This window comes from Xenopus laevis, chromosome 1L (assembly GCF_017654675.1).
Source record: "Xenopus laevis strain J_2021 chromosome 1L, Xenopus_laevis_v10.1, whole genome shotgun sequence".
Taxonomy (NCBI): Eukaryota; Metazoa; Chordata; class Amphibia; order Anura; family Pipidae; genus Xenopus; species Xenopus laevis.
In genome coordinates, this window is record NC_054371.1 from 44,666,490 (window position 1) to 44,692,506 (window position 26,017).

Sequence of the window (26,017 nt, forward strand, 5' to 3'; positions counted from 1 at the left end):
GTATAGCGAGGGGCCACGGCAGCAACTATTAAATATTTAGCATGTGCAAGGTGCCACAAAAGTTTGCTCACTGGGCACAAAGATCTTCTATGCTTTAGCTGCAAACCTATGGCTCAGGATCCGGATCTACCAGGTCCTGCCCATCCACAGGGATCACAGGATCCTCGGGGAGAAGAGGGGAATTCTCCTGTAGCTCCCACTCCCGTAGATGCACAAGATGTTCACAATGGGCATCACAACTGGCCACAGGTATACCCAAACTGGCCCAATCGCTAGATAAGCTGTTATCCCGCCTAGACAATCCTAGGGCCAAGGTACACAAACGGAGGGCATCACCCTCCTCCTCAGAGGAAGATAATGAGGTTGACACCCGTAGCCATTTACCTCCCCCTCCAGATCCAATGCTCTCAGAAGGCGAATTATCGATCAGTGACCAAGATGATGAGGAATCTCCCTCACGTTCTTTGGAGGCAGTTGACTCCCTAATCCTAGCGGTACTAGATACGCTACATTTTCAGGAACCAGCAGCCTCGACCGAGTCAACAAACCCACTTTTCAAGGGACATAGTAAGGCATCTCCGATTTTTCATCTCAGTCAAAACTAGACCAGTTAATTCAACAAGAGAGGGACAAACCAGAAAGGCGCTTCCAAGCTAACCGTAGATTCCTAAAGCTTTTACCCTTTTACGGCGGAATCTGCTGAAAAGTGGTCAGCACCACCCTCGGTAGATGCTCCAGTTTCCAGGTTTTCCAAGAAGATTGCACTACCTGTCCCGGATGCTTCATTCTTCAAGGATGCTACGGATAAAAAAAATTAGAGGTACTACTGCACTCCACTTTCTCGGCCGCAGGCACCTCATTGCGACCAGCACTAGCCATGGCCTGGGTTAGCATAGCCATGCAATCCTGGTCAGAATCCCTACTCGAGGCCATCCAATCAGGTGCATTGCGCCATGAGTTGACACGGTGGGCGTCGCAAATTTAAGAAAGCAATTGACTATATCGGAGAAGCGTCCCTGGACTCGGGTACAGGTGATTAGATGCACTTCCGCACTAGCAGTGGCCGCGCGCCGGTCACTCTGGCTAAATCTGTGGTCAGCAGATTCTTCTTCTAAGAAAGCACTAACTTCTATACCCTTCAAGGGAAAACTACTTTTTGGCCCAGATCTGGACAAGATCATCAGTCAAGCTACAGGTGGTAAAAGCACATTACTACCACAACCAAAGGCAAGATCCTCCTTTTGCAGAGGGAAGTTTTTTCGGTGCTCACAAAATAACAAGAGCATCCCCCCACGCCACCAGGCCTCGGGGAGAGGCAGCTGCACGGGCAAGGCCAGATCCTCTTGACAAGGCAAAAAGGCCTTCACCAAGAATGCATAAAAGCCCACATCGACATGACTATCCAGGGAAATCACCATCCCTGGCGCTACCAGACAATAGGGGGAAGGTTGCGACATTTCAGCAAGTCCTGGCTCTGACTTACCCGGGACACCTGGGTTCACGAGATAGTAACGCTGGGATACCACCTAGAGTTTGCTGCTCCCCTCCTCCGCCGCTTCTTTATGTCCAAATTTCCTCAGGAACCAGTCAAACGCATTCCAAGACGTTGTTCAAAAATTATCCAGAAGGAAGTTATCATTACAGTTCCGTCCCAGGAACGTTTCCAGGGATTCTACTCAAACCTCTTCATAGTACCCAAAAAGGACAATACATTTCAATACATTTAAGACAGTCCTAGACCTCAAGGAACTAAACAAGTTCATCCGCACGCGAAGGTTCAAAACCAACCAAACGCTGATGTCTGCCATGTACAGTTTTCACCGAGATGGGAGGTATATCTGATGGCCACCCGTCAAAATATCGAAAAGTAACAGACTTTTTTGCCAAGTACCTGGACCCTCTAGCCTTCGGTGCGGACGCCCTAACATAAAAATGGAATTTCCAGCTCCCTTATGCCTTACCACCAATCCCTCTCATTCCAAGAACGATCAGAAAGCTCCAGGGAGAACAGACAACACTCATCCTCATAGCTCCCAGGTGGCCAAGACGAACGTGTTTCTCGGATCTCTCGATAGCGGAACCCTGGAGTCTCCCTCTCTTGCCAGACCTTCTTTCACAAGGACCCATTCATCATCCAAACCCGAAAAGTGGCTCTTGAGACCTGCATTCTAAAGAGCAAGGGGTTCTCTGACAAGGTAGTGACCACAATGCAGGCAGCTCTCAAACCTGTGTCGGCAAAAACCTATCACAGAGTATGGAACAAATACCAGGGGTGGTTTACTCAACATGGCAGGGAGTTCAATGAATTGTCCATCTCCAACCTCCTGGAGTTCTTACAAGAAGGACTATCCTTGGGACTATCTCTAGGTTTGTTAAGGTTGCAGGTCTCAGCCATGTCTATCTTATTATTGCTTGCAATTGCTTTGGCGAGTAGAGTCTTCGAACTAAGTGTCCTTTCGTGCAAGCCTCCCTACGTTGATTTCCACCAGGTCAGGGCGGTACTTTGTACAATACCATCTTTCCTCCCCTAAGTAGTTTCGTCATTTCACCTTAATCAAGAAATTACCATTCCAACCTTTTGTCCATATCTATCCAATCCTAAAGAGGCTGAACTACACTTTTTAAACCCCGTCCGGGCTCTCGAGTTCTATTTGCACACAGTTCGGGACATACTAAAGACGGATGCTCTGGTTGTTGTCCCAGGGGGACCCCTACAAGGGACACCAGCCTCAAAGGCTGCCATCTCACACTATATTAAACAGACTATTCAGACAACATACATCGCAAGGGGATAACAACCCCACAACGCAACAAGGCACACTCCACCAGGGTGATGAGCACTTCCTGGGCCTTCCAGAACCAAGCCTCGGCTGAGCAGCTATGCAAAGCAGCTACGTGGACATCCATCCACTCATTTGCAAAGTTCTACCATTTTGATACCAAAAATTCTACCATTTTTGATACCTTTGCGGCTTCTGACACACGCTTCGGCAAGAAAGTAGTTCAAGCTGCAGTGGTCTCTTCCACGTAGGCCTATCCTTTCCGCCCTATGCAAGGGGACAGCTTTGGTACGTCCCCACTGTCCTTGTGTCCCCCAAGCTAACACTGGAGAAAAGGAGATTGTGTACTCACCGTTAAATCTCTTTTTCTTCAGTCGATGGGGGACACAGGGCTTCCCTCCCTGAATAGGGGGTATTCTGACAATCAGACATGGTCTGGTTACTACTTAAGTTACGTTATATGAGTACTTCGTTAAAAAACTGACTTGGCTCCGCCTGCTGGGGGGTATAGCCAGCGGAGGAGGAGCTAGTTAAATTTTTCATATTGTTGTGTCCTCCTCCTACTGCTACCAGCTATACCCCACTGTCCCTGTGTCCCCCAAGCGACTGAAGAGAAAGAGATTTAACAGTGAGTACACAGAATCTCTTTTCTTTTAAAAATGCACTATTTATCTCTATTTGGTCTTGTGTCTTAGGACTATGGCTACTTGGGGAGGATCCACACAATGTGCCCTTGAAGAAGAAGAAGAGGAGGAGGAGGTTGATGACGAAGAATGCCTGTCGGATGTACATCAGATAGATATTGAAGAAGATGAGCAAGACAATACTTCCTGTGAAAATAATTCTTATCCTCAGAATAGTATTAGAAAAACTTCATTTAATGGAAGGAGCAGCAAAGATGGGTTAGTTAATATGTAATTAGTAATGAATACAGTTCTAAATGTACATGCAAGACAAATATTTGTGCTTATCCTGTCTATTGCCATACATATGTACACAAAAAAAAAAAAAATCATACAGGATTCCTTTTAGTCCTTAAGGGGGACCTGTCAACCTAATAAATAATTTCAAATACTATGGCAGTCTTGTTAGTTGAGCAAAATAAACCTGGCTTAAACTATTAAAAATTTCAAAATCTTATTTCCTTAATTTTTTTTGAATCCACAATTAGAGCATACAGGTATCTGTCAGTTTGTGGAAACTGTAATTAAGGCAAGATTTTCATCATGCCAAAATCTATTGTATGCCCAAGAATTGTGCAAATGCCCATGCACAGTCTATGCAGTTAGAGACCGTAGGGACGCCAAAGGCATGTGAGGAAGTCTGTGACATTTAGGAAGCGCAAAAAATTAAAGTGATTTCTATGCAGGGAAAGCAATATAATGGACAGCTGAGATTTTTTTGGGCTATCAGAGCTTTTATATAAACACACGTACTCAAATTCATACATTACACTTGCATATTTCCCTCCACAAGGATCTTTCAAATTATTTTTGCATGTACTTTTAGGTGGAAAAACCAATGTCCTCTTTCAGTTGAGGGCAATCATCGTCCCTCTCCTAAAACAAGACAACAGCAGAATGTTAGTATGCGGCGACAAGAAAATTATCGATGGATGTCTGAGCTTTCTCATGTTGAAGAGAAGGAACACTGGCAAGAGCAAATTGATCAGATTAAAAAACAGCTTGACTACAGCACCAGTATCTGTCAGACTTTAATGCGTGATCAGCAGGTATTGAACTCACGTTATTTTTTTTTTTTATTTTTTTTTAATTCTCTAAGTTTTACTCTCATGTGGGTTTTATGTCTGCACCAAGTTTTGTTTGTCTGGGACATGTGTGTACGGTGATAAGGACACTACATTGAAAAAAAAACCCCTTATTTAAACCCTTTGTTTAATATTTTAGGCCCTGTCCTATTTACTCCAGAGCATGATAACGACTCCCTACAGTGTAATGCCAAGTAATGTTGGAGCTTCACAGGTACAACTTATAATGCATCAGCTTAACCAGTGCTACACTCAACTCAACTGGCAACAAAGCAATGTTCTAAGGTATGATCACCATAGTCTAGGTATTAAAGGCAGCTGTAGAATGGGTTGGTCTAGGACCAAAACTAAGCTCTGTCTCGCTCTTTAATTCTGTATAACCATATCTGTATATGTATTTCAGGTTGAAACAAATGTTGAATGACCTTCTTGTACAACAACCACAGCACTTACAGGGAGAAAGCCACCAGAGAGAAGACAGAGGCAGTAGTGCACCTCCTCTTACATCTCCTAACATATTTCCAAACTTCAGTTTCCTCCCACCAACCATGAATTTACTTAACATGCCAGCATTTGGCAGCATTCCCAATGTCGTTCCAGGTACAAAGATATTTTCTGCTGTTGAGCAGAACATCTCTAAATTTTTATATTGATAAGTGTGTGTGTACTTTTATAGGCAATATATTTTATATCTTGTTAGTTAGATATTCAGTGAGGTTAGTTGTACTGGTTACGTGTTTTATTTGGTAAAAGTCCAAATATATCAAGACATTCATGCTATGTCTAGGTGGTCATATATATAGTATACTGAGATTTCATAGAACCACAGCATGTGTGGTCAGTCCTATTTTCTTCAACATGGAAAGAACCACTATCTGTGTGGTTTTGTTTGCATTACAAACCCTGCCAAAAGGAGTGACTTATACAGCTGACCAGCAACCATATTGCTTTTTGTCTCTGGATAACATGGGTCATTCAGAAAGAGTGATGGACCCATGACAGGTTCAGCCAGATCCTGACTGTATCATGTATAAGGTCTTCAATGTAAAAACACCTCACCTGTTAATGAACATTTTTTTCTGATAAAAATAAAGAAATAATCTCATACTTAACGTTTACTGAATGCCTCTGGAATGATCAATAAATATAATTATTCTTATTTCAAAAGACTGAATAGAAAATTTGCAGAGCAGTTACTATAACGTTAGTAGGTCACCCTGCTTTAATTACATAATTTTGTCTTGCCACAGGAATGAATTTTAATCCTGTTTTTCCACATGGCTTCGAAAATTTCACCCAAAATGTAGCTTCTCATACTGACACTCCTCTCCAACCACATGATCAAAACACTTCTGGGAAGACCGAGTATATGGCCTTTCCCAAACCATTTGAAAGCCATCGGTCCAATTCAACAGAAAAGGAAAGGTAACCGCAAAATGGCTTTTTTTTTTACACTTCAGAACCTATGCGCTTTAAAATAGTCTAGTATACAGACCTATTTTAAATATATTCTTGTTGTCTGTAGTTGATAAGCTGTAGGGTAGTATTTACACACATCTTTTGTAAAGCATTAGAGCCAATGAAAGTCCAGTTGCTTGTGTTTATTACCTGTGTAAAGAGCTATGTACAACGATGTCAAAATATAAATAAAAAAAAATAGATGTGTATAGATTTCTTGTTTGCTTTAAAAGGAATCCACCAAAGAAACCAGATGAGAGCGAGCAAGGCAGAAGAGTATGGGTAGAAAATCATCAAAAGAGTGATCAAGAAAAGAAACCAGCATGTTTTGGTGCTGGACTTTCAGCAGGTGGTGCGTCAGCCAAGCTGGCAGAAGAATCCAGGAAAGTAAAGCAGTTTGATGAGGTGTCTGTGGAGAGTTTGAGCAGTATGCCTGATCCAGTGGATCCAACGACTGTAACTAAAATGTTCAAGTCTCGAAAAGCATCTGCACAGGCCAGTCTTGCATCAAAAGACAAAACCCCCAAAGCAAAAAATAAGAAAAGGAAGGTTTTTCATCAGAAAAGCAAAGGAATCAAGAGTTGCGGTAAGATTAAAGAACTTGCATGATAGGGCAAACATCTAATTGGTTGGGCCAAATCAAATTCGTTTTTCATTGGAAGCTGTAGGGTAGTATTTACCAATAATACTGTTTTTTTTTGCCCTTTCGAAAGTGTAAAATGTGTTAACAGTTTTTAATGAATTACAGTTCTCATTTATAGTTCATGTGGTGTGGTTCTTGACTTTTTTTTAACAATGTTTTTGAACTTTACAAAAAAAAACAAACCACCATCTGTTTTTTTTGTATTTACGTAGGATTTCAAGCTGCTAGTGCATCCAGTGCATCTGAACCGAATCAGACCACTTGCAAACATGCTCAGACAGAGGAAGTTGTTGTGGGGAATGTGATTAAAACCAGCAGTGCACAAAGAGTAGAAAAGGAAAGCAAAGCTACTGAAATGTCCTCAGGTATCAAACTGCTGATTCATTTGTTTGTTAACATTCTAGGGTACGCCATGGGTCAGTTTTACAATCCTTCGAATGTCTCAAGGGGCCAGGTTATAGTAAAAAATAACAGGGTTTTATATTCATTTCAATACAATGTACTGGAAATACCTTCGCTTTGATTAACATTTCTAATTGCTGAATGTAAAGGGCATAGCGATCCGGGTTAACCACGGGAAAATGTGAAGGAAGGGATTTGCCTAAGATTAAGCCGGATCAGTGCGGCAACTCGAATGAGAGCAGATTTATTGTGGGTGACATCTCCTCCTGGTCTGCCATCGTCCTTAAATTAAAATGAAAAATCAGTTAGATAGGTTTCACTTGAAAATAAAGGGTGAACTCCATGTTTGTCAACCGAAACTACTATTCTAATATATGTTGCTAACTTCCATTTAAAGGAGAAGGAAAGGCTACAATTAAGTAAGCTTTATCAGAAAGGTCTATATAAATACACCAGTAAACCCTCAATGTTCAATGCTGCTCAGAGTCCTCTTTAAAAAGACACTGTCTTTCTTTCCTTCTATTGTGTACACATGGGCTTCTGTATCTAGACTTCCTGTTTTCAGCATAAACCTCCAGAGCTAGGGCTTGAGCATGCTCAGTTTGCTTCTCACTCCCCCTCCCTCCTCCCCTCCCTGCTGTAATCTCAGCCCAGAGCTAGGAGTGAGCAGGGAAAGATGGTGAGTCATTCCTATTAGATGACTGGAGGGTGAAAGGAGATCCGTATTTGCCTTTTAAATGACACCACAAGTAATAACACGGTGTGTGTCATAGGCATACTATTTCTATACCAATCCTCTTACCCTAATCTGCCCTGATTTAGTCCTACCCTCTAATGGGCAAAAACATTCCAGTGTTCCTAAAAGAAAGAAAACAAAATCAGTATAGTCTTAGCATGAGATCAAACTGACAATTCATTTTCCCATCACACACTTTAGAGGCTGGCAGTGATGTTTCAATGTTTGAAACGCTGCGTGATACCATCTACTCTGAAGTTGCCACACTAATTTCACAAAATGAGTCCCGGCCTCACTTCCTTATTGAGCTGTTTCATGAGCTGCAACTTCTAAATACAGATTATCTGCGACAAAAAGCCTTGTTTGCACTACAGGTAAGAAACCTTTCATTTCTTTTCCGTTTTTCTTACTAATTACCTTTGTACTAAGTTCATACACTGTGGGTCTGTCTCCAGCCCATTGTTGCAAAAAGCAATGTAATTGGGGCCAGCGCCGGACCAGGAGTTAAAAGCAGCCTTGGCAACAAAAAGCTGACGCAGCCCACATGTATACATCTGCACTAAGGGGTGTATTTAATAACAATAGCAACAAATATCACCAGTGATTTTGCCCATAGCAACCAATCAGATCTTTGCCGATCTATACATATATTTGCTAAAGAAATTAGCTTATTTGATAGAGCAAATATTTTTTTCTATATCTGTCTGACTGACAAATATGGCAAATTCATCATAAAGTAAAGGTGCACAATACAATGTGACTAAGGTAGTTAAAGGAAAACTATACCCCCCAAACAATGTAGGTCTCTATAAAAAGATATTGCATAAAACAGCTCATGTGTAAAACCCTGCTTAATGTAAATAAACCATTATCATAATAATATCCTTTTCTAGTAGTATGTGCCATTGGGTAATCATAAATAGAAAATTGCCATTTTAAAAAATAAGGGCTGCCCCCTGAGATCGTAAGATTCACTGTGCACACATAGAAACCACATGTAAGGTCACATGAGCCAATTAACAGACAGAGTTCTGTCTTTTGCTTCCTCACTTCTTCCTGTTACAGTTAGTGTTGTAGTATTTCTGGTCAGGTGATCTCTGAGGCAGCACAGATAGAGTCACAAAATGGTGGTTCAAGGCAAGAGATGTAAAAGGGCAATATTTATGTAAATATATATTCCAGTTTGGTAAGATTCTTTAATATGTCATTCAATTTGATATAAACTATCTGTTGCTTAAGTATTCATTTTGGGGGTATAGTTTTCCTTTAAGTATCTTCATAAGTGGCTACATAGTCAGTACACAAAACTGTTAATTTCCCCTGAAGAAATAACGAAAACTATAAAACTATATAAAAAAAAAATAATGAAAACCAGTTGAAAAGTTGCTTAGAATTGGCAGTTCTATAGCATAATAAAAGTTACCTTAAAGGTGAACCACCCCTTTAACAGATATTAGCTGTTAAAAATTTTCAGCAAACACAGCAATAAGCTGAGAAATAAGTAATAAGTATAAATTTGCCAGAGATTTGCCTCTTCATGCTGCAAGGGAGTACCAGGGAGGCAGCAAATAAAGACTGCACGCTCAGAAACCGATACCTGTACAAACGCAGTTACAGGTTCCAGAAGTGCTGACACTAGTGGTTACTTTGAAGAACTGCATAGGAGCTAGTCACTGGAGAAATAAGAGACATCTAGTGGTGTTTGTCAGCACAGCAGCCTCATTACATCTACACCAGTGGTCCCCAACCAGTAGCTCGCGAGCAACATGTTGCTCTCCAACCCCTTGGATGTTGCTCCCAGTGGCCTCAAAGCAGGCGCTTATTTTGGAATTTCTGGCTTGGAGGCAAGTTTTTGTTGCATAAAAACCAGGTGTACTGCCAAACGGACCCTCCTTTAGGCTGCCAGTACACCTAGGGGCGACCAAATAGCCAATCACAGCCCTTATTTTTCATCCCCATGGACTTTTTCATGTTTATGTTGCTCTCCAACTCTTTTTTACATTTAAATGTGGCTCACAAGTAAAAAAAGGTTGGGGACCTCTGATCTACACAGTATCAGGACAGCAGGCTGTGCAAAGAGCCCCATGCGGGCCATTTACATTATACCGCCCACCGGGCATTTGCCCCTAATTCACAGATGGCCAGTCTGGGCCTGATTGGGGCTTGGAGGCTGTTGGTGTGAATGCTTATTTGCTGTCCTGGGATTTTTTTGTGATGGGAGAGACTTAGGGGGTTACTTGTTAAACACTGAATGCCAAAAACCTGAACAATTTGTGGTTTTTTTTTACTATAAAATGTGAATTTTTAGTGAGGAAAAAAATGATTTTTTTTAGCATTTAATATACCCCAAGGATGGAAAAAGTCTGAATCCAGCACAATTTTCAGGAAAATGAATTAATAGGCCGTGTCAGACTGGCCCACTGGGATAACTTGAAAAGCCAGGGGCCCAGGTGTCAGTGGGGACCTATTTCCCTATGTCTATGAGAACAAATAGATGGCTAAATAGATGGAATAATAGATTATAGTATGTAAAGAAAGAGGGACTAGGAGAATAGAGGGTGCGTGAGGAGAAAAAGAAATTAGTACTGAGAGTGGCCCCTGGTCTAAGATGATTTGGTGGGCCCCTGCTGTCCCAGTCCAACACTCTTGATAAATAAGGGGGTAAAAACAGTGCGGGTTTGGTTGGAGTATTTTTCAGAAAAGAATGAGATAAATTCGGACTTTGAAAATGGGCTTCCCCATATTGGTCTGACCAAATATTCGACCACAAATGGGGATGAAGTGCAGAGTCTGAAAGCCACTAATATTATCATTCTTTCCAGGACATTGTAACCAGACATGTGAGTGAAGGCAATGCAAAGAAGCATGAAACCTGTACTAAAGCACTGGAGTCAACTGGTTGGATGGCTTCAACCTCTGAGCTAACACCAAGCGAGAGTCTGGTCACCACTGATGATGTGTGTATATTTATCTTTATTTTTTGTCATTTAAATACAAAGCTGCATGCTGTAGACCTTATCAATAAGTTAAAGGGGAAAAGCGTCTTCCAAAAAAATTTGATAGAGGCCCACATAACACAGAAACCCCTAATATACCAAATAATATACATCATCATCATCATCATCATTAACTGTTTCTTCAAAAAGTATAAATAAATGCCATTTTCTATGCTGCAATCCAGCTGTTTAACAGTTCTTCTCTTTCTGCATCATCCTGGCAGGGATTGACTAAAACACTGACGTTCCAAATTGTAACAACTTCTCCACAGCTTACAGACAGCATGCAGGAACTACATAACCCACAATGCATTGCACTATGATGTTCCATTCCTTCTTGAAATCACATGTGCAGGGAATTGTGGGGTTTGGAGGATGCAGGCTGAGGACAGATGGCTGCTGAAACAAAGTAACAGTAGTCAGCCAGCTCAGCAAAGTAGTCAGACAGAGCAGCAGGATAGAAGGGGCTAGGCTTAGGGAACTGTTCCAAACCATTAAAAATCATGCAAAGTCTGCATATTTTTTTTAATTAATGTATATTGCAAAGTTGCTTGAAATTATGTTTACTTTTCAAAAAGCTTATGTAATGTGTGGAGTTCCCCTTTAAAATGTAATATTTGCAATCTGGACACTATAGTTCCTTTTGTATTTATTTTCTGCTTTATATTCTATCCGGAAGAATAAATTCTAATGTGCAATTCTATTTCAGGAGATGTATGCTAAGAATTCAGATGGCCCAGTTTGTCAGGAAGGTGAACAGAATGATGGTGATAACATTAGCTCTTTATCAACCTCCTCAAACTTTGAGCCATTTGCCACTGATGACTTGGGTAAGTTTTTCTTATTGAATATTTTTGTGCTATGTTTCAACTTTGAGTATCCGTGAGATCCTCGTTGATACAGCGTCACAAATGTACTGTATTTGTATCTTTAGGAAACACTGTGATTCATTTTGACCAAGCATTGGCTAGAATGCGAGAATATGAACGCATGAAAAGCGAAACTGAAAATGGGTTGGTTGCAGACTGCTGCAACAATCTCAACGCTGCTGCCTCAAGTTTGGAAGGTAATCCTTTAAAAGGCAGTAAATTATGTCAACTGAAATCTAGTATTTCCTATAAAGCAAGTCTACAAAAGGCAATATTTCTTTCCGATGTCAATTATATTCCCAGTATGGGCTATACAGTATTTTGTAATGTATTGCTAGATCCTGGTAGAGGTTTGTACTGTATATAGTGCATATAAATACTGCTTTAAGAAGGGTCATTTTATAGCAAATCTTAAACTGAGTTTTAAAATCGGCTTTCTGTAAGAATTCATGGATACTTCAGGTAACTGTGCAGATGGTGTGCTTCACCACTGAAACCGCTATTCTCCTCCTATTTTGTTTTCTAAGGAACAAACGATGAAGCGAGAGGACGTGCTCAGCATTCTGTAGATGATGCGTCTGGAATTCCCTGCCCATATATTGATTCCAAGCAGCTTGACAGACAAATAAAAGCGATTATGAAGGAGGTTATCCCTTTCTTAAAAGTGAGCCGTTTCAAACTTCATGATTGCGTACAATATCTATTTGAGTTAAAGGGAATCTTTTTTTTGTTGTTGTTGGAGTAATTAAAGAAAAGATTTAAAGGAGTTGGTCACCTTTAAATGAACTTTTAGTATGATATAGAGAGTGATATTCTGACACAATTTACAATTTGTTTTTATAATTTGTGGTTTTTGCGTTATTTAGCTTTTTATTCAGCAGCTCTCCAGTTTGCAATTTCAGCAGTCTGGTTGCTAGGGTCCAAATTATCTGAAATATGAGTAGGAGAGCACCCGAATAGAAAGATGAGTAATAAAAAGCAATAACGATACATTTATTTTTTATATGTGGTTAGTGACCCTCATTTAAAAGCATGAAATAGTCAGAAGAAAAAAGGCAAATAATTAAAAAAAAACAAAAAAAAAACTGCAAAAAAGAAACGATGAAGACCATTTGAAAAGTTGCTAAGAATTAGCCATTCTGTAACGTACGAAAAGTTATCTAAGAGGTGAACCTCCCCTTTAATAAACTTTCATTTTGTCATATTTCAAATTAAGAACAAATTACAACTCATTTTAAAATAATGGTGATGCCAGATTAGTTTAAACCGGTGTGTGCAATAATGCAAATTTACTACAACTACATGAAAACGTACTAGTTGTACTGCAGTGTGTATTTCTTTTACATACAGAGACAGCTGTAGTCTTAAAAGGCAAATATGGCTCATTTCACATGCTCCGTGTGTGTGGCACATAACTCTTTACTTTTAAGCTTTCCCCAACGGCTTGTGAGATTTAAGCTGGCCATAGACGCAAAGATGGGATCGTACGAATCCTCAATTCATATGATTTTCAGGCCGTGTGTGTGGAGAGTCCCGTCGTTTTTCGTCGTTTGGTCGATCGGACAGGTTAAAAGGGGGTTGTTCATCTTTCAAACACTTTTTTCAATTCTGTTGCTTTTAGATTGTTCCCTGGAAATAAGGACTTTTTCCAATTACTTTCCATTATTTATTTTTTACTGTTTTTCCAAAATGTAAGTGTAAAGTTGAATGTCCCTGTCTCTGGTGTTTGAGTCTGGCAGCTCAGTAATTCAGGCGCAGACTGTTAACTTTCACAATTGTGCAACATTTAGTTGATACATTTCTCAGCGGCATCTCTGAAACATTAGTAACTATTGTATCAATTCTAACAGCTGTCTGTAATGAAACCCAGAGATTCTGCTCAGCAGGGACAAAGATAAGAAATGTATCAACTAAATGTATCCATTTAGAACAGTTTACAGAGTCGGCGACCCCCCTCCCATAGCTGCTTCAGTAGGTGAAAAAAGACACTTGACACTTCAATATTAGAAATACGGTCACACATAGAAAATAGAAAGTAATTGGAAAAAGTCATTATTTCTGGAGATCTAATTGAAAACAACTAGTTGTTTGAAGGTGAACCACCCCTTTAAAAGATTTCTATCGGCTGCCGGTAATATCTCTGCGTGTATCGGACGATTTTCAGTGGGAGACTGTCAGTAGCTTTGTCGGACATAACTTTTGTACGATTGCTGTAGAACATCGTCTGATCTGTTCTTTTACTACTTTATTTGATTTGAATGGTTAGTGTCAGGTCGAGGGGATGGGGATCGTTCAAGGATTCAAATGATCTGATCTTTGCATCTATGGCCAGCTTTAGAAACTTTATGCAGGATCATATAAGAAATGTTTTCAGGACTGAAAGATTTAACCTATGTATCTATGCAGCACCCACATTGTTTTACAGAGTAAGTCTATGAAAATATATTATTTACAGACAATAGGGGTAGGTCCTACTAGCAATAGTTACATTCTACAGTGGAACATACTATTGATAGTTTGAAGCAGTTATACTCTGTATTGTTTGTGACTAATTTCTAACATACGTTGGTTGTACTGTACTTACCACAGCCGCTTATTAACTGTTTATTGCCATGTATATTGATTGCATTTTAGGAACACATGGAAGAGGTTTGTTCACCTAATTTACTTACATCGATCAGGCGGTTAGTTTTAACACTGACGCAGCAAAATGATGAAAGCAAGGAATTTGTGAAGTTCTTCCACAAACAGCTTGGAAGCATTCTACAGGTAAATGTTTACTTCTGTATAGGAATGCAATGTTTAGGAAAAAAAAAAGAAGCTATGTAGAGGTTGATGCAAGTAAGAAAAAGTATGATTGACCAAAAAGGGGACTGGAGAGCCTTTCAATGCAGTCTGAATTTCTTTATTGAAGCACTACATGTTTCGGACCACAAAGGTCTTTCCTCGGGTGCATGTTACAAATATTCTAATTACCCTGTTCACCTCCCAGTAGCCCCAAGTGCTTCCTCAGCTCCATCTAGTGGCCAGAAGACAGGTTACATGAACTTCATTACACACGGATACAATAATACAATCTATCCATATACAATCTATCCAAATAGATACACCAAGGGGCCGATTCACAAAGGGTCGAATTTCGAAGTTAAAAATACTTCGAAATTCGACCCTCGAATTGAAATCCTTCGACTTCGAATATCGAAGTCGAAGGATTTAGCGCTAATCCTTCGTTCGATCGATCGAAGGATTTTTCGTTCGATCGAACGATTAAATCCTTCGAATCGAACGATTCGAAGGATTTTAATCCAACGATCGAAGAAAAATCCTTCGATCAAAAAAAGGTTAGCAAACCTATGGGGACCTTCCCCATAGGCTAACATTGACTTCGGTAGGTTTTACCTGCCGAAGTAGGGGGTCGAATTTTTTTTTAAAGGGCAAGTACTTCGACTATCGAATGGTCGAATAGTCGAACGATTTTTCGTTCGATTTCGTTCGAATTCGAACGAATTTAACCAATTCGATGGTCGAAGTACCAAAAAAATACTTCGAAATTCGAAGTATTTTTCATTCGAATCCTTCACTCGAGCTTAGTGAATCTGCCCCCAAATGTAGCTTCTAGTATTACATTGTTTCTATAATATAAATAAATGTTTTACTTGGTATCGTGAGTCTCGTCAATCTGTTCGAGTTTTGCATATCAATTTTATCCTTATATTGAAGGTATAGTCCGTTTTCATTTTCCATGCCGTAACAAATATATATATGGTACTTAAGAGTTTTAAACTGAACCATTTTTAACATTTCACAAAAAGCACTGAAGGCAATAATCCGAAAAAAAAGTTTTTGGGCGTCAAATTCGAAAAGTCATTAGATTCGAATTTTTTCACGATTTTATCAATTTCCCCCCCCTCCCCCACACAGGTAATTTTCAGGACAATGTACTGATAAATAAGGGGAAAAAAGCAGTGCAAATTCGGTCAGAGTAGAAAATTATCAGAAATTTTCGGATTTTAATAAATAACGCCCTATATGTGAGATGTTTTACCCTGTTCTCTACTACACGAATTCCAACAAAAACATAAATCCTCTTTAGCAAGTCTTGATATGGCTTTTGAGATAAACTATTGGCCCTGACATTTAGGGACACAGCTGTTCAAATTCGCATTATGTTTCACACCGTAGTCTGATTTGATTTTGAATCTGATTGTATGTAGGAAACATCTTAAATTGGTTAATCTCAGTTGTGTTCCATCAAAGACATTATACTCAAACATGGCTGGTAGTTTTCTCCAATTTGTAGTACAGGTATGGAACCTGTTATCCAGAATACTCAGCACCTGGGGTATTCCAGATAACTGATCTTTCAGTAATTTGGATCTTCATGCCTTAAGTCTACTAGAAAATTATGTAAACATCATATAAACCCAATAGGCTTGTTTTGCTTCCAACAATGATTATATCCTGGTTTGGATCAAGTACAAGGTACCGTTGTATTATTACAGAGAAATAGGAACTCCGTTTTAATTATTTGGATAAAATGGGAGTCTATGGAAGATGGCATTTCCGTAATTTGGAGCTTTCAGCATAACAGGTTTCTGGATAATGGGTCCCATACCTGTATTCGTAGTTTTCTTAACTTGAAAAAACACAAATATTTGAGCTTTTAAGAAACAAAATATGAAACAAATCCAATTTTCATTCATTTTAGTAGATCTGAACTCAAATTGCACATCATTAATTGCCAAATCATCCATAAATCAAAGGGGAATTCAGAAAGCTCACATTAGCCCTTACTGAACACACATCTCCAACCGCGACCCATGAGAAATGTGCCCTTTTGTTTAATTTCCCTTTGGCTAAATGCATGTTTTCTTTGTGCGTAGGACTCACTGGCCAAATTCAGCAGTAAAAAGTTAAAAGATTGCGGAGAAGATCTTCTTGTCGAAATTTCAGAAGTTCTGTTCAATGAATTGGCTTTCTTCAGACTGATGCAAGACCTGGATAATAACAGCACAGCAGTTCAAGGGACAGTTTCAAGAAAGCCTGAGGCAGTTGTGGTTTTGGAGTCTTTCACCAAAGAGGCTGACAAAGTAATTTGATTTGTTTTGTTTTTTGCATATCATATCATAAATTTATATGTAAAACTCACACTAGATATGACTTATGTTTGTAATTTTATGTATCGTGGAAATGCTTTTGGAAACAATAAAGAAAATCTAGAAAAGGTTATGTTTGTTTTTCAGGAAGAGAAAACCTGTCCAGAGGAAAACTTTTCTACTACGAGAGAAACGGATGATGAAGATAAAGTATGTATAAAGTAGATAATCTATACATTTTGTAGAGTGATAATGTTAGAAAACAGAAAGAAAATTGTTCAAGTTCAGTCTTCCTCCATCTACACTGTTATTGAGACAGGAACAAAGTTACCAATGAAATACATTCTATTATTGCCCTACAAATATACTGCTATTATTACTCATTGATCCACATTCCTTGATTGTTTACAATGTGTATTTACTCTTCAAACTTTTTCACACTGTCCAAAAGGCAACCATAGTGCCCAACAATGTCCTGAATATCACAGCAATATTCTGCCATATTCTGCTGCCAATAGGAAAAAATATTTGAGGCCATTTTGCTGGCATTTTATTCAGTGACTAGCTTGGGGGTGGAAAGATGTAGCTCTAATGATGAATCAAGTCTTAATGCTTAATAAGAAACAGCACGGCACAGGGAACTTCATGCCACTTGTGTGGGGGCACCGCAGAGCTAATCTGCCTTTACTACACAGTTTATGTATTTAATCCAATCCAGGACAAGGATGAAACAGAGACAGCAGAAGAAAATAGAAATTTTGATGCTGAAGTCTTGAGTGGAAAATCTGACATTTCTGAGGAAGATGATTTGGATGAAAGCTTGCCTGTATCTATAAGTAAGAACAAACTGCATCATAAGCAATCTTATATTCTTTATTTGCAGCATACATTTATAACGGTGCCTTCACCTTAAAGGAGAACTAACCCCTAAAAATGAATATGGCTAAAAACGACATATTTTATATAATGACCTTATTGCATCAGCCTAAAGTTTCAGCTTGTTAATAGCAGCAATGATCCAGGACTTCAAACTTGTCACAGGGGGTCACCATCTTGGAAAGTGTCTGATCAGCTGTTGAGAAGCTAAGCTGAGGGGTCATCTCAAATTATCAAGCAGTAAATGAGTTTTGTCTGTAATAAAAGCTGATGCTACAGGGCTGATTATTAAATGATGATGCTAGTTGCACTGGTTTCTGTGCTGTCATGTAGTAATTATCTGTATTAATTACTAATCAGCCTTATATTGGGACATTTCTATTCTATGTGTACTGTATATTGTGAGTGGGTCCCTAAGCTCAGGAAGTGACAGCAGCACAGAGCATGTGCAGTGAATCCGCAGAAAAGAAGACGGGGAGCTACTGGGGCATCTTTGGAGACACAGATCTTTACTGCTAAAGGGCTGTGGTTGCCTTGGGCTGGTACAGAAGCCCAAATCATAATGTAAAACATTTCTAGCTACTTCTTTAGTTAGGCTTTAATTATTTATCCTTTAAGGCTATTTGCATTCATAAATATTTAAAAAGGAAATATAAACACTCAAACTGTAAAAATCGTGCAGATCGTTCTTCCAATCTTTTTTGCAATTTATACAAGATCTTGTTTTTTCTAGTATTTTAAAGATATTATCAGTTTTTACACTGCTAATATAATGAATTTGGAACAACATCCCTGCCTGCTGGTCATTTCACTAGCTGACATTTCAGCTGAAAATGAATATCCTGAGAAAAGCTTAGTTCTCCTTAAGGGGACAATATACGTCCTTTTCAGTTTTTTTTTTTTTTCTTTGGGCATATTGCTTGTGCATGTCTTATAAGTGGGCTGTAGTAAGATGATGTGTCTTTATTTTATGCTGGGTGCGGATGTCTACTTGTTTTACTCAAAAACTGAACAGGAAATCATATTGTTAATTAGATTAAGCAGTGGAGGTTCTGACTGGATTTCTTTGCAGTCTCACAAACTTGATTGTTGCTTTGGGGTAGCAGCACTGGTGCAGTTTCACAGACTCTGCTGTCTTCGATATAAACATACTAACTTTTTCAAAATCTAAAATGAGTTTGACTTTTTTTTATTTAATTGTGAATTTAAAATTCTATAGGTTTTACAAAAGCTGAGACACAGGCCTTAACAAACTATGGCAGTGGTGAAGATGAAAATGAAGATGAGGAAAATTATGAATTTGAGGCCAGGCCTGTTGATGTCCAAACATCCCTTGAAACCAGTAGTGAAATTGCAGATGAAACTGAAAAGGAAGAGGTATTCACATAATTATGTGTTCTTATAACTATGTTCACATAAATATGTGTTCTTATAACTGTATTCACATAAATGTGTTCTGATAACTATATTCACATAAATATGTGTTCTTATAACTATATTCACATAAATATGTGTTCTTATAACTATATTCACATAAATGTGTTCTGATAACTATATTCACATAAATATGTGTTCTTATAACTATATTCACATAAATATGTGTTCTTATAACTATATTCACATAAATATGTGTTCTTATAACTATATTCACATAAATATGTGTTCTTATAACTATATTCACATAAATATGTGTTCTGATAACTATATTCACATAAATATGTGTTCTGATAACTATAAAATATGACGTAATTATTGTAATTATTTAATTCTAATTATGTATTTCACTCTAGATGGAGGTCAGACCTGAGGCCAATATTGAGAATGAAAAGGCATTGTCATTAGCAGTTAATGTAATGGGTAATGATCTTTGACTTACTTTGGTTTTAAAATTAAATGTTTTAAGCTTTTATAATAAACTACTCCTATTTTCATACAGTATCAGGTTTTTTTTTTTTGTTGCTCTTTACTGTGTTTGACAACGATTTTAACTAGTTGGATGGCAACAAATGGAAATATCTAACTTGTTTTTATTGTAGGAGAACTGTCCATTCACGAAGATCAGGCAAAATCTGATTGTGATGTTCTGGCTCATCCATCACTGCTTTTGAGCAACGAAAAAGCTACAGATTTCTCAGGGACAGCACTTGTTAATAATGTTAAGTCACCTGTGGATTCACCTGGCACCTCTGGAGCTGGCAGTTCTGATACTGAATCTCCTGTCTTGGTGAATGACTTTGTGAGTTAAACAGGGCATATTCATTTGTTTTATTTGAAAATGATGGGTTTTGTTTTTTAAAGGAAAGTAGCCCGAGATTAATTTGTTCACAAATTCTATGTGTAAACCTATTCTAAAATATTTGTGGATTTGGGTACCCTGCAGCTCCACAGCAGTTGAGGAAAGTATCTTATAATACATGTTCCCTGTAGAGAAAAGCAAATCTGAGCCTTAATAGACTCCCTCCTTTCTGACACACATACAGTAATACATGCTTAAAGGAGAACTAAACCCAAAAACTTCATATGGTTAAAATGCCATATTCTGCATACTAAACTTTTTGCACCAGCTTAAAGTTTCAGCTTGTCAATAGCAGCAATGATCCAAGACTTCAGACTTGTCACAGGGGGTCACCATCTTGGAAAGTGTCTGTGACACTCACATACTCAGTGGGCTCTGAGCAGCTGTTGAGAAGCTAAGCTTTGGGGTCATCACTAATTATCAAGCAGAAAATGAGGTTGGACTGTAATATAAGTTGATGCTACAGGTCTGATTATTAAATTCTGATGCTAGTTGCACTGGTTTCTGAGCTGCCATGTAATAATTATCTGTATTAATTACTAATCAGCCTTATACTGTGACATTTGTATTCTATGTGTCCTGTATATTGTGAGTGGGTCCCTAAGCTCAGTAAGTGACAGCAGCACAGAGTATGTGCAGTGAATCAGTAGAAAAGAAAAAGAAAAGAAGATGGGGAGCTACTGGGACACCTTTAGAGACACAGATCTTTACTGCTAAAGGGCTGGGGTTGCCTTGGGCCGATACAGAAGCCCAAAACATCATGTGCAATATTTCTAGCACCTTTAGTTAGGTTTTGGTTATCCTTTAACAAGCAGCTAATTGCTGGTGGCCTCCCAGGACTTTGCCAGGGAAAGTCATCTGTAGGCAGGCACAATGACCATATTTAAAGGAGAAGGAAAGGCTAAAATTAAGTAAGCTTTATCAGAAAAGTCTATCAATACACCAGTAAACCAAGCTAATTTGGCAGCTGCTATCCTAAACAAACAGAGAGTTTCTAGAGCTGTTTCCTCAGATATGGTAAAACAAATTCTGCAGAATAAATAGTTTTATAGCTTGCAATATGTTGGTGAATATATTTGCAATAAACTGCTTCTGTAGCTTTCCTTATCCTTTAAAGTAAATTGCAGCCATGGCAAGTTCTGAGTCTGTAGCAGTAGAACCTAAACTCTGGAATTGGCTGAAGGCTAGTTTGGGTGATATCTGAGAAGCAATATGTATTTGCTTTACTAGATACTTCTGGAAGCCCATCTTAAAGGTCAACTAGAGTGAGATATGGGGAAAACACGAATATAAACCAGTGCCTTATACACATTTACATATTATAAGTGATATATTGTCAGTATTCCGATTCTGTACATATTTGATTTGCTGTCTTTCTATGTACACATGTTTATACTTTTTACACTTGCAATATCTACAATGCATGTCTATCTTTCTGCAGGAAACTGGATCAGGAAACCTAAGCCAGAAGTCTGATGAAGATGACTTTGTGAAAGTTGAGGACTTGCCACTTAAACTTTCTTTGCCACAGGTATTCAACTACATTTGAAGGCAGTGAGTAGTAAGCAGCACACACAAATATAAAATGGTTTAACGTTTCCCATTTTTCACCTCAGGAACAGATAATGAAAGACATTGAGGAAGAGGAGAATAAAAATAACTTGTGTGATGAAATCTTGAATATCAATGACGAAGAGAATGGCGCAGATCAATTGGCAGGAGATCCTCTTGCTTTAAAAGAACCTGGTAAGCATGATTGCCTTTAAAGAAAGCAATGACTAAATCTGTGTATCATTATTAGCTTTTTAATGTTCTATTGTATACTTTGCAATTAGTAGTAAATGACAAATTAAGATTAAAGCATGTCTGTGACACCCTCTTGGTTATAACTGGTTAGATATTCTCTAGCTGCATTTACAATTGCTTAAAAGACAAGAAAAGTCAAATTTACTGGTGGGAAATATTTTAGGCACCACACAGTGTATAAGATCTCTAATTTCCAAAGAGCTGCCATCTTACCCTGTTTCCCCAGAGATCCCTTGCAGCATTACCAAGCTTGTGTACATGCACAATGTAGAAAACTGCCTGACTTTACTATATTTCTCATTATTATACTTTACTATATTGCTCATCATCACGTCTAGTGGGGCACAAGGGATCCCTGGGAAAAAGCAGTAAGGTGTTTGTCTGGAGCCTAGATAGAACCCTTGGTGGGTGCATTTTATTTTGTAAGAGGAAATCTGGCCTGGAGCAAAAAAAAAAAAAAAGGTATTAAATTCATTGTGCAAATTTGCCCCACCCGCCATGAATTTGGCTTTCCTTGTCCTTTAAGCTAGCTATGGTCTGACTACGCAATGAGATATTAAAGGGATACTGTCATGGGAAAAAAAACTTTTTTCAAAATGAATCAGTTAATAGTGCTGCTCCAGCAGAATTCTGCGCTGAAATCCATTTCTCAAAAGAGCAAACAGAATTTTTTTATATTCAATTTTGAAATCTGACATGGGGCTAGACATTTTGTCAATTTCCCAGCTGCCCCAAGTCATGTGACTTGTGCTCTGATAAACTTCAATCACTCTTTACTGCTGTACAGAAAGTTGGAGTGATATCACCCCCTCCCTTTTTCCCCCCCAGCAGCCAAACAAAAGAACAATGGGAACCTAACACAAGATAACAGCTGCCTGGTAGATCCAAGAACAACACTCAATAGTAAAAACCCATGTCCCACTGAGACACATTCAGTTACATTGAGAAGGAAAAACAGCAGCCTGCCAGAAAGCATTTCTCTCCTAAAGTGCAGGCACAAGCCACATGACTGGGGGCAGCTGGGAAATTGACAAAATGTCTAGCCCCACGTCAGATTTTAAAATTGAAAATAAAAAAATCTGTTTGCTCTTTTGAGAAATGGATTTCAGTGCAGAATTCTGCTGGCGTAGCACTATTAACAGATGCGTTTTGAAAAAAACATGTTTTCCGATGACAGGATCCCTTTAATGAGCTTAACAGTATCAGTAGGGACACCCAATGATGAGAGCCTGTGAAACCAGAGTTAGAGGACCATTTGTGAACAACAGAGAAAGAAAAGATTGAGATACAGTGCAGAATTTGAGCTCATGAGGAAGAGTAGAGGGCAAGAGAGTGAATGCTGAGAGGAGGCATAACTAACCTAGCATGGAGAGAAGAAATGATCAACTGCAGAATGGTTGGTTGTGCTAAAGATTGAAGTAGAGTAGTGAGGAGCAGAGACCTCAACAGGTTTGGTGAGGGTAACCCAAGATTGAGTAAACAAGATGGAGCAAGATGGATTGTGCAGACACAGAGGCCCATTTATCAAAGGTCGAAGTTTGAATTCATGTGATTTTTTTTTAATTTGAACATACTCACAATTCGACTGGAAGATTATTTATGAAAAAATTCTAATTTCTAATATTCGATCAAAGGGTTTCGACAATTCAAATCGTATTCGATTTGTGCAAGTCGAGTTTTTCTTATGGGAAAAAAAACTCGAATGTCAGGAAGGCTATTAACATCTCCAAATGGCTTAATTGACCTCTCCCAATGACTTGTACATGAACCCTGCAGGTTTTAGGTGGCGAGTAATCGAATTAGAACGGTTTCCATGTTCGAGGTGTGATAAATCTCACATTCTAATTTACATTTGAATAGGGGGGTTAAAATTCGAATGTGTGAATTGTGAAACTCAAAAATTCTAATTCTAGTTTATTATTCGACCCTTGATAAATCTGCCCCATAATGTGAGTAAACTGAGGAATCTTACATGTGATAAAGGTAGGTTTACACATGCTATAGACCAGGGATCCCCAACCAGTAGCTCGTGAGCAACATGTTGCTCTCCAACCCCTTGGATGTGCTCCCAGTGGCCTCAAAGCAGGGGCTTATTTTTGGATTCCAGGCTTGGAGACAAGTTTTGGCTCCATAAAAACCAGGTGCACTGCCAAACAGAGCCTCAATGTAGGCTGCCAATCCACATAGGGGCTACTAAATAGCCAATCACAGCCCTTATTTGGCAGCCCAGGAACATTTTTCATGCTTGTGTTGCTCCTCAACTCCTTTTACTTCTGAATGTTTCTCACGGGTTCTAAAGGTTGGGGATCCCTGCTATAGACCATTTAATACTGTAACTTGATTCACCTGAGAAATGCTTTAATGCTGCCTTCTCAAGCATAAATTCTAGATCCCTGATGTTTGCTTCGTTCCAGATAGTCCGGCCATCCACCCTGCATGAACTGAAACTGACAAACAAGATGATCACATCATACAGAAGTGGGAAAAAAAAGTCTGGAAATGTATTCAACTTAAGTTTTTGATACTGCCTTTTAGGCCAATTCTGCCTGCGTCAGGTGTTTTCCAATAACAAGCATATATTGATCCACAAGCCTGTCTTTTTCCTCTCTTTAAGGTTCTCGGTTTTTTTCCATTTTGTAACTTCAAAAATATTAGAATTAAGCTCTAAATAAAGTTTTGGTTTGTCTGTACTTTAGTTTTTTTTGTTTTTTTCATGTTAGAATGAAGTTCTCAATAAAGTTTTGGTTTGTCTGTACTTTTTGTTTTTAGTTTTTTTTTTTTTTGTGTTTTTCCCCAAAAGACAAGACTTAAGGGAAGGTTATAGGACCATAAATAGGGTGGGAAATCTTTTTTTCAAGATTTTATACCCAGTGTAAATAGACATGTGTTTGTGCTGAAGAGCAGCATCTACTTTAGATGACAGGTGACAACCTAAGAAATACACTTCAGTCAGTAACCTTTACATTTCACCTTTAAGCATGTTCTAGAATGGTCTATTCCAGGCTTGTCCAAAGTGCGGCCCGGGGGCCAAATGCAGCCCGTCTTCAAATTTATACCGCCCATCAGCCTCCATCATAAAATTAATAATAATGCGGCCCGCCAGCACAGTGCAATCGGGAATCGCCTAGCCGTAATATTTGGGCACATCAGTGAAATGATCAGCCACTTGGTCTATACTGCTGCCTGTGAGCTGAAGGTGTTAGCAATAGACACGTAACGGCACGTAGTGACGCGCTGCTTCACATACTTCTTTAGGGTCTGAATGTGTCAATAGACTTACTGACGCGCCAGTACAGTAAACTACATGCCAGTACGTGTCTATTACTAACACCTTCAGCACACAGGCAGCAGTATAGACCAAGTGCCCAAATATTACTGCTACGGCTAGGCGATTCCTTGTTTAAATGAGTTAAATGATGTTAATGGTTCATAGAATGTCAGGCTAAATGATCGGCCCCCACACATTTTCACCTCACCAAATCTGGCCCTCATTGCAAAAAGTTTGGACACCCGTGGTCTATTCTATTCTTATAGAAGCTGGTGCTGACTCAGGCAACCAAGAAGTGTGATCAAGTTCCCCTTGGTGGTGGTTGTGTTATTGTAGAAAAGAGAGTCTTCAATGGCTTTGTGTTCAAGTATGAAGCATGAAGGCAATCCATGGGCCAGTATCTTCTATCTTTGCTTACGGTACCACCAAAACAAAAAAATAAATTGCCCTCAGATTCCCTAAGGGACTGCCGTCATCGTAAATTTGTCCTTGGTTTTTTCCAAAATCGTTTTTTTTCTGCGGCAAGAGCAGACTGCCTAATTGCCACCCTCAGGATATTGTATACTGTTGCATTATTTAGAAATGTCAATTTCTGATGTCCATAATTAAATGTGCTACTGTGCTGATCTCCTATTGGGAATGGAGCAAGCTTACTTGTGATCACCCAGCAGCACACCAGTGTTTGCACTAACTCTTTTGATTGGCCAGGTTTGCCCCATGGGGAAAAATAGGTAATTTCAGTAAAATGATATGCATGATGTTTACAGATGGCCACTTGAAGCAGGCTGAGGTTTTCTTCCCTGATTTTTCCTTGACTTGGTTAATTACTTAGCATGACCCTGGTTATATTAAACCCCATGTACTTTATATGCAGCGATGATCACTATCCGCTGAACAAATCCAGTTGTCATGTAAAGTGAGAAGAGGAGGAGACATAAAGCAGAGCTCTGAGAGATGCCAGCAGAGAAGTGAAGCAAAGGTTTGTTAAAGCAACAATTCTTAAAGCGCTGGTCTCTTCACATA

The 26,017-nt window shown here is 39.0% G+C and overlaps 1 protein-coding gene across 6 annotated transcripts in view; it reads left to right on the forward strand.

Annotated features, from left to right (window-relative positions):
• Nucleotides 1-24,481, forward strand: part of pcm1.L (pericentriolar material 1 L homeolog) — a 54,925-nt gene extending 30,444 nt beyond the window's left edge. For 5 of the 6 annotated variants that reach the window (XM_018231350.2, XM_018231504.2, XM_018231579.2 and 2 more), the window contains 22 exons: nucleotides 3,476-3,682; nucleotides 4,290-4,512; nucleotides 4,688-4,833; nucleotides 4,952-5,148; nucleotides 5,799-5,973; nucleotides 6,240-6,592; nucleotides 6,862-7,014; nucleotides 7,989-8,161; nucleotides 10,610-10,744; nucleotides 11,493-11,613; nucleotides 11,718-11,849; nucleotides 12,180-12,316; nucleotides 14,287-14,421; nucleotides 16,536-16,742; nucleotides 16,896-16,958; nucleotides 17,467-17,584; nucleotides 18,844-19,001; nucleotides 19,415-19,481; nucleotides 19,661-19,860; nucleotides 21,362-21,451; nucleotides 21,537-21,666; nucleotides 24,145-24,481. In XM_018231350.2, the coding sequence (XP_018086839.1) occupies nucleotides 3,476-3,682; nucleotides 4,290-4,512; nucleotides 4,688-4,833; nucleotides 4,952-5,148; nucleotides 5,799-5,973; nucleotides 6,240-6,592; nucleotides 6,862-7,014; nucleotides 7,989-8,161; nucleotides 10,610-10,744; nucleotides 11,493-11,613; nucleotides 11,718-11,849; nucleotides 12,180-12,316; nucleotides 14,287-14,421; nucleotides 16,536-16,742; nucleotides 16,896-16,958; nucleotides 17,467-17,584; nucleotides 18,844-19,001; nucleotides 19,415-19,481; nucleotides 19,661-19,860; nucleotides 21,362-21,451; nucleotides 21,537-21,666; nucleotides 24,145-24,248 (3,424 nt within the window). In that variant the 3' untranslated portion in view covers nucleotides 24,249-24,481. 6 annotated transcript variants of the gene reach the window in all.
• Nucleotides 24,482-26,017: the final 1,536 nt, after the last annotated feature.